This window comes from Manacus candei, unplaced genomic scaffold (genome assembly GCF_025592945.1).
Source record: "Manacus candei isolate 608988 ecotype Guabito, Panama unplaced genomic scaffold, ASM2559294v1 h1tg000060l, whole genome shotgun sequence".
NCBI lineage: Eukaryota > Metazoa > Chordata > Aves > Passeriformes > Pipridae > Manacus > Manacus candei.
Genome location: NW_026138108.1, coordinates 5,032,919 through 5,042,010, shown reverse-complemented (window position 1 = coordinate 5,042,010; position 9,092 = coordinate 5,032,919). Strand labels below are relative to the sequence as shown.

Genomic DNA, 9,092 nt, shown 5'->3' with positions numbered 1-9,092 from the left:
AAGAATTCAAATGGGGTCTCGGAGGGAAGAAAGGAAAACATGAGTCTTCAAGTAGGTGAGCAGAAATGGAAAGGAGGAGGGCAGTAAACAGGCAAAGGCAGCAAAGAGTAAACCCCGGGTAAAGGCTACCAGTGCTGTGTAACACTGTCTAGTGCGCCAGGGACAGAGCAGGAGTGAGTACTTGAGTGTAGTAAGGAGCAGGCAAGAAAAGGATGTGGAGTAAACAGTGGCATGCCCCGTTTCTGTAAGGCTAGAGGCAAGCAGGGTACATCATAGACTGGCACAAACAATGGCAATGTTTCTTGTTTTGAACACTGGTTCTGTGTTAGATCAGGGGCTCAGAGGGGCAGAAGAGGGCAACACTACCTCGCTGTATCACATGGGGATGTGTGTGCTTTCAGGGACAGGCCATATTTCTCCATTTCCAGAGGCTACAAGTTCTCATTTTTTGCCTGAATGCTGTGAATATTGATAACCAAGGTCACCTTTGGAAGCTGAATGTACGCTTTTTCTCCTTCCTGTCTTTTTATTCAGAAGATTTAGTATTGCACACTGCAGGGAACTGGGGAAGAGCTGCTCATTCTCTGGTGGCTGAGGACAAGACAGCTTGCAGCAGTGGATATACTGGTGTGTTGGGATTTTCGCTATTGCTTGGCGACAGCTGAAATAAAAATAATGAGTCAGAGTCTGAAGACGAACAGATGGTAAAGTGTTTTCCCCTTCCTGGCCTGAACTGAGGTGGCTTGAAGAGGGTTGGGGGCTGGAAGGTGGATCTGAGCTGCAGCACAGGACATCATCCAAATGAGCGGGTTGTATCCAGTGAGTGGGCTCCAAGGGGCCACTCAGTCACGGAGATGGCCCCATGTGTCTGCAGGAAGCCAGCGCGTCCCTGCGTGTGGGGGTGGCATGTACAAATGCACACCAGCCTCGGCCCCAGTACCGGCGCCTCCCGCTCCTGTCCTGCAAATAAATCTGTTGTTTGGCCCCCATCCGGTGACTGTTTCCGCTGCTCTCTGGCAGTCTCCTGCTGCTGCTGCTCCTGTGCTCAGAGCCTGGGGTAGGCGCCTGGCAGGGACTGCTGGCCCCTCTCCTTGCGGCTGTAGGAAAGTGGCAGGCAATTCCCCAGCAGCCACACAGATCCTATAAGCCAGACAGAGCAGTAAGATGTGTTTTCACCATCTCCTGCATCTGGAAGGAGTATGGAGGTTAGTTAGATGTGGCCACATGCAGCTCATGCTGAAGGTCCTAAGGGGAGGTGGGGAGGGAAAGGATTATTTTACTGCAGGCAAAAAGGAAAAGTAGAGTCATGACCACCACATCCTTCTCTGCTAGGAGTAGGCAGTCACACCAAGCCAGACTGGTACAGGCTGAAGGAAACAATAGAGTTGCCCTCTCCCATTTGCCAGAAGGAAATCCTACAAATGGCCTTGAAATCCCCTGTGGGGCATTTCCAGAATTCAGTGCTTCACAGCACCTCTCTTCTACAACAAGCTGCGCTTACCTGTTTTACTTTGCATGTTCATTTGGTCCTGGCTCACCTGAAAGCACGTTTGATTTATTCCAGTGCTGTTTACCCATGTTGGTGCTATTTCCCCTTAAGGTAACTACATAAAATTAGTTCCTGTGGAGTGAGTTTTAATGCAAGTGAGCTATGAAGGTCTTTATCAACTTGATTCTTCACAATAATAGTGGTATTGTCAGCCTATAGAGGACCTGCAGGGAGACCCTGCAACCCCTTTTTTGTTAGAGACATTGCATGTGTGGGAGGGAACTGAAGTCCTTTACGAGCAAAATTAATACTCTCTGCAATTACTTGAATTTTTAAAAGGAAACAAACAGTTGGGGGTGTCTGTTCATTTTGATTTAGCTAAAGAATATTTGTACTAAAAAAATCCTTCTGCTAATCTGGCTCCTTTTTTCTTTTTCCTGTCATTGCCCCAGCATGCCTGATACCAACAGCAGTGATGAAGGGCTGAAAGGGGTCGAGGGAACCAGCTGAGGGCCTTGAAGTTTACATTAACAAAAAACTCAGAACCCTAAAGCTCCCTAGATCTCTTGTTTGAACAAGACCTAATGGAGTTTCACTAACCAACACAACTTTGCAGCCAATGCCAAGCCTTGCATTTAACAGCACTAGTCCTTGCTGGAGGAAATCTCAGCAGTTTACTCACAGCTGGCAGACAGGGTGTTGTGTGCTTGCTGTCTCACCTGGCCTAACACCACCACCTCTTCGGTACTCAACAAAGCTGTGTTCTGACATGAGGGAACACCCTCGCAAAGCAGGGCCAAAAAACATCTTTTTAAAAAAAAAAAAAAAAAAAAGGAAAAGGTGTGATTAATTAGAAATGTTACTTGCAAGCTTTGGCACTTGAGATGGGCCATCTAAATCCAGTGAGAAACACCAGGCAGTCCGCAGCATGCCTGGTTGCACAATTTATGTACCCTCTAATGCGTCTGCAAGTGTGAAAACAACTTGGGCTTCAGTTATGCAGCAGTTTTAGCAGCTAGGAGGTGTTGTCTGTTTGCTCCAGGTCCCTGGGTACTACAGTGAAAGAAGCATCAGGCTGCCAGAGTCAGAAAAGCTGCCAGAGGTTGGCTGAAGAGGTTACACCACACACTTCTGTGTCCTCCTGCTTGGGTTATGCCTTGTGCAAGGAAATGTGATGCTCTCCAGGCTGAAACTGAGTGGTCAGATAACAATAGGCAGCCTCTGTCTAGTTCAGGTGCACAGCGTTGTACATATGGGACTTGAGATTCGTAGTCTGTGTCTTTACCACTTAATCAAGAGCTGGTCAAGTAGTTAATTGTTTTCCTTTCCCCTTCAGCACCCACTGGTGACAGATATTTCCTCCCTGGGGGCTGTATTTCCACTCTTGCGGACTCTCTGGTGCAGCCACAGTTTGCAGCCCTACCACAGCCCTTACAGTGAAAAAGTTTGTTCAAGTTTGTTTTTCAGAACAATCTTGTTTGTTGTCAGCTGCTTTGCCTTAGGGCTGAAACTCCCTCCTCTCCCCTAACTGGAAGGGCCACACTGCCATGCCCAGCACAGGAAAAGGGGTTAAGAGCAGGAATGTGAGCACAACGCATCCTTCAACACGGAGCCCAGCAAGCAGAGCTGGCAGGCAGAGGGAGGGTGCAGCCAGATCCAGCAGTGTGGGTGCTTTCTCCTACAGAAACCTCCACCATAAACAGCTCTGGCATGGGAGAGCTGGCTGGTTTTGTATCCTCCTGTGAGAATATTGCAAATCTTAGTTAGAGCTTAGACAACCTCTGATTACAGAATGCAATAAGCAATTTATACATGTTAGTCACAGCTGTCTTAGTAGGAAACCATTAGGCACATTGCTATTTAAAAAAACAAACAGTCCAGAAGAGCCTTACGAAACACAGCTCGCCAAAGCAAAAACTACCTTCAAAACTTCTCATTAGAAACACTCTAGGAGGTTTTAATAAGAAAAAAAAAACAGTTTAGGAGGGAGGAGGAAAAGAATTCCACTGGAAAAAATCCCAGCTTGGTCTAGTTTAGAAAAATTCATGCCTGTGTTTTTATTATCTGCAAATTCTTGTTCCATTAAAAAAAAAAAAAAAGATTCCCTAGTCATATTCCTAGGCATCGGAATTCCACAGTAAGGTCTCCAGTGACTTTCGAAGTCCCTCAGACCTCTGGAGAAATATGTTAAAGAGAAGCGTAAGCCAGGGTCATCCATGCAATATGAGCACAAACAGGCTGGAAGCATTCCACCCGCCCCTTCCCCTCACAGTGGGTTATCTATTTGGCCTCACATGCTCCTACATGGCAGGACTGTTGTTTTCCAAGAATAACCCATATCTTCACTCAACAGCACCTCAAAGGGGCCTGGTTTGCCCGGTTCTCTCCCAGCATCACGTTCAACTCACCTGTTTCAAGCACACCAGTGCAAATACTCAGACTTGAAGTGCAAAGAGGGACTGCATTTAGCCAGGAAGGTTTAAGATCCCAGCTATACTTCCAGGCTGAGGTCCCAAGGCACACACCCTGGATGCTAAATACTGCCATGCTTTGCCAGTTAGCCTGCACTATTGTTTCTCCCCCTCTTGAACACCAGCCGGGTTCTGACAGTGACTCACATCGGCTTAATCCTAGCTCCAGAGGCAGGAATAATTTTATCCCCATCTGGAGCAACAATGCAGTGCCACAATCCAAATGTTTTAAGACATGAAGCAAAAAGCATCACATTCATGGGAAACCACCTAGAGGGTCAGCTGAGGACGGCATTCCCTGCAGCCTGAATTTTACTTGAATCTGAGAATGAGACAAGCCTGTTCCCTTGGAAGACATGGCAGAAATCTGTACATGATGGAAAGAAACAAGATCTGACAACACATCATTAAAAATCCACTAACAAGGGTGATTGCTTTGTTTCCTTTTTTATTGTTTTTAAATATCACTTTTTTTTTTTTCTTTCCAGAAGTCATTATGTCCGACTCCATTAACATTCAGGTAAACAAGTGAAAGAACAACAGATGGGCATGATCTTGTAGCACAGGCACAGCCGCTGGGAGCAGGACTTGCCTTTCTTTGCGGCAGCTGAACGTTTCTCTCCCTTGCCCGCATTCCCTCCCTCTCTCTACCAGCAAGGGCGATGGCTGGCAACTGCCGCAGGACATTTTTCTTCAAACACAGCAAGAAGTCCAAGCCAGGACAGAGAAAGGCAGGCAGTTGTGGGATCACAGCACTTGGGACTCCCACTTTGCTCTCAGCCAGGCTTTCCCCTGAGGGTGTGGAGAGGCAGGTGGGAGCAGCAACAGTGGCATTACCAGACCATCCACAAAAACTAGCCCAGCCCCCATCCAGATGGCAGCAGAGGGCATTTGGGGACATTTTCAGTCACTTCAGGAGAAGCCCCTTGAGTGTGTGCAGTACTGCCACCTCCTCCCCCCTGAATTTCAGCACAATCACTCTATTTTGCAATCCACATTAGCTCCCCCACAGCTGTGCCCCTCTTCCCTTGAGGGTGAGGCACAACTGCAGCAGCCACCACTGCTGGCAAGCAACCTTCTTGCCTTCCCTCGGCACTATTCTGATGCATCCCCAGCCTGCCTGCAGGCCCCCCTCCCAGAGGCTGTAAAAACCCGTGCTGTTGAAGCCTGGTTCACAAAGCATCCTGGTGTTAAGGTTAACTGGTTGTAAAATTGCAGCAGTTCATCACACTATGCACACTATGAGAAATGTTTATTAAATTGATTTTCGTTTCATTTCTTTAAAAAAAAAAAGGCAGAAAGAAGTTAAACACACTGCTTTGTGGCATGCTCCACAGTATGAAAAAATCCCAAGCATTCAGTTAAGCTGTCAGCGGCTCTGTTTGACCTTTCAGTGTGGTCTTTGAACTCAGACCTGGACAGTTGACACTCCTCTTTCCTCCTCCCTGCTTCAGCTCACAGCCATTTTCTCAGCTGTCACTAGCTCCAGGAGGGATGTTCCCATGGAGAGGGAGGGGTTTGTATTTACAGCTTGCAATTTAATCTCTTTTTTTTTTTGGGGGGGTTGTGGAGGGGAGCAGTACAGGGCACCATGTTGCACACAAATGCTAAGATATGCAGGAGAGGGGCTGAGGCAGAGCAGGGGTCCTACCTAGTGGTTTCCCCCCTTCACCTCAGCCAGCTTTGGGACTGACCAACTGGCAGAGGAGCCCTGTGGCTTTTGGATCCTGAATGCTTGCAATGGGGCAAGTCCTCAGCCCTTCCCAGCTCCCTCTCTACTTTGTGTTAACTCAGGTCCAGCTTCACAGGAGACCCAAGTGGGTAGTTTTTTCTGGGAGGGTTTCTCAGTTACTTCATCATTCTTAAGCATGACAGTTCCTCTCTGTCCCTGGGCTGACCCCTCCTGCCACAGCTGATGACCATTCCATCAAGTGTGGGGACTCAGCTGGTAACTCTAAAAGCATTGCCCTCTCCTGCAAACATCCTTCTGTCTCTTCTCCCATGACCTTCCCAGCTGCTAGCTGTTCCCCTCCTTCAGCACCTTTCCTGCAGCAGCCACAGGAACAGGAGGCGGCCCAGGAAGCTGCCCCTGGAGCTCTCCTAGGTGACAAGCCACCTCTGAAATGAACCAGAGGGCAAACTGCAGTCCCTGCAGGACAGGGTCTTAGCAAACTTCCTGCTCTTCCTCCTAAAGCTCTCAGATTCTCTCTTCAAGTACCACTTTCTGCCAATTGCTCCTGCCTGGGACAACCCAAACCCCTAAAGGTACACTGTCCAAGGACACACCTGACCTGCATCGAGACCCAGCCTGTGTTCAAACAGAGCTCCAGCTGCATACACAGCATCAACTGAATACTGAACAATATCAAAAATATGGTATAAGGAAAGAAAACAGAACTGAAATGCGTAATGGCGTATTTATACACATTTATCAACAGTCAACAAAAAAGGCGGCAAGTTACACATCCATTCTGTATGCTAACAATCTCGATGCACATAGATGTAAACACACATGCTTGGATGATGCGTATACATATAGCCACATAACAGAGTAGATGACCTGAAGGAGCTACGCTGGGGAGCAGGGGAAGGGGTTACCTACTGCAAAACCTCACCTCATTCTCGATGTGCACAACGTGGACATTCAGGGCAGTGTTGCTTTAAGGCTATATCTAAGGCTGAATCTTTTCTTGTCTGACCCCTCAATATAAAGATCTGTTGAAGCACTTCCTCCTCTTACCCAGCACAACTTGAGATATATATATATATATATATTTACCTATATACTTTTTAAAGGCCCTATATACTAAAAGGCAGGAATAGGAAAGGGGAGAGTCAAAGGGAGGAAAATCTTCTCAATGGATCAGTTTGCCCCAGTGCAGGAATTTTCTATGATGTAGTGGCAATGGCCATGGCAGCCAAATGCAGCAAACAAGGTACTAGTTTAAAATGATCAATGATCACAGGTCTCCCTCCCTATCAGATCTGAAGCTCTTTGTTGCAACAAAGGGGGAGAGTGAAATACTTTAAGAAACAGAAATATTCCTGAAGTGGGGAAAGTGATCACTAATTTAAACTCCTCCCCTTACCTGCTTCAAGGTGGCAAAAAGCTGAGAGATACTGTAATTTCCAGCTCAAGTGCCTGTATGGCTAAGGGAAAGGCTTTGCTTAAAAATATATATCTATAGAACTATACATACAGATAATCTTTTTAGTGACATTCTGATTTTATTACATAGCTCCTGGGTCACTCTCCCCCTCTATCTACATGGTAGTGGAGTGGCATACAAAAGAAGCCACATACATCAAATTGATAACCAAAGTTACCAGATCACAAGAATGTGTTTCAACTGGTATGATCTAAAATCCTGAATTCCCTTGACTTTATAAGCTGATCTATTCTTGATATAACTGGAAGGTCTTAAAAATAAACTTTTTTTTTTTAAATCAGATTATGACAATTTCCCAGCAATATTACAGTGTGTGACAATGTGCCATAATTAAAGAAAATTTAATTGAACAAGATAGTGATACAAAGATGAAATTTTAAGGATTATGCATATGGTTGGGAACACCCAAGTGTCATCCTGCAGTACATAAAAGCAGTCTAAAGTCTGCTAAAAGATTTCTAAAATCGGGAACTATTTTTTTAATGTTTTCTTCTTTTTCCAATATAATTTCTGTGTAAGCATTAGTTAAACAGTGGAAAGTTGATATAGAACTAGACTGTCCCCAAAACATGTCTACAATGAAATATTGAAGGAGGTTAAAAAAGTAACTTAATTTTCAGTTTATATTGAAAAACTGGGGCTATATTTGAAAAACTGAGACTAAAATTCACCCTCTGACCTTTTAATGTAATGAATCAATGGGAATGAGCAAATTTATAAAGTTATAGCCCCAAGGAAAACAAAAACCCATAAAACCAAAAACCATTTTTACACTTTATAGAGTAAAAAAATTTAAGCATGACCTCTGTTAAGGATTGACCTAACAATGCAAACAGGTCAGAGAGGAACAATGTGCCCGAGTTTCCCCTGGGTTACATCGCACCCAGGCAACAGAGGCTGTTTCCTCTCCTCTCCTCTCTCCCAGGCTTCAGGCAGTCAGCCAGGCTTCCCTGTGGACAGCCTGGAAATGCCAGGGAGTTGGGGTGATGGTTGGAAAAGATGAGTACAAATTAACAAAACCGCTAAAATCTGCTTCAGCATCCAGTAAAAAAAGTCAGTAAAACCAAGGCAAAATTTTTCTGGTAACAGGCTGCAGCCTTCTCCTCTGCACATCTTCCACCAATGTTACTTCTGAGTTACTGGGGGTGGGGAAGGGGGAGGAAGGACTTGATCTCCTGCTACAGCAGCTTTCCCATCACACAAAACTGATGTGTAACTAACTCAGCCACAAAGATACGGGAAAGTTTGATTTATTAAACAAACAAAAAAAAAGTACTTCAAAATAAAAATGGTAAGTACTGTATGGTAATATTGGAAGCATTTATATACATAGTTTTCTTTGTCTGTTGTTGAAATGTCTCCTGGTCACTTGGTGGCACTTGGGGTCCCCTCTAGCGCCGTCTTCCCTGCTCCCCCCTTCCCCTCCCCGGCTCTCACGGCTCAGTAGACGGAGCTGTTCCTTATGCCACAGCACAGCACCATGCTCAGGATCATCTCGAAGATCTGTTGAGAGACATGGGGGCACCAGTGAGGCGCCAACTAGTATGATGCAGGTCCCCCACTCCATCCTAAGGTCCCCCAATCCACTCTCATGCCAGAGGTAAGGGCAGAGATGCTACATCTTTGCTGCTGTTTTCATTAGGAGTTGGCCAATTTGAGATAAGATGATGTTCTCCTGTCTCTCTCTGGCAGCAGTGGTGTTACATTACAAGCTTCCTGGCTGCCAACTGCACAGCAAATGCCTCGAGATCGCTCCAGCATTACAGCCCAGCCTTTGTACAGGTGCCGGGTTACCGGCCCATACCACCCACCCCTCACTAGGGAGCAAACCCAACATGGCAAAACAAGCAGATCTTTTCCCACTGCGGACCCCAGCAACAGAACACGGCACCCTGTGAAACAAGTGGTTTTGGAGGCAGCGAGCAGGTTTCAATGGTGCTCTGCCCTTCTGGACGGGCTTGC

At 46.1% G+C, this 9,092-nt stretch overlaps 1 protein-coding gene across 1 annotated transcript in view; it reads right to left on the bottom strand.

The window, feature by feature from the left end:
* Positions 1-5,195: 5,195 nt before the first annotated feature.
* CD81 (CD81 molecule) overlaps positions 5,196-9,092 on the bottom strand; it is a 33,733-nt gene continuing 29,836 nt past the window's right edge. Inside the window, exon 8 of the mRNA XM_051804041.1 lies at positions 5,196-8,633. Within this exon, the coding sequence (XP_051660001.1) occupies positions 8,571-8,633 (63 nt within the window). The 3' untranslated portion in view covers positions 5,196-8,570. The remainder of the gene's footprint in view (positions 8,634-9,092) is intronic.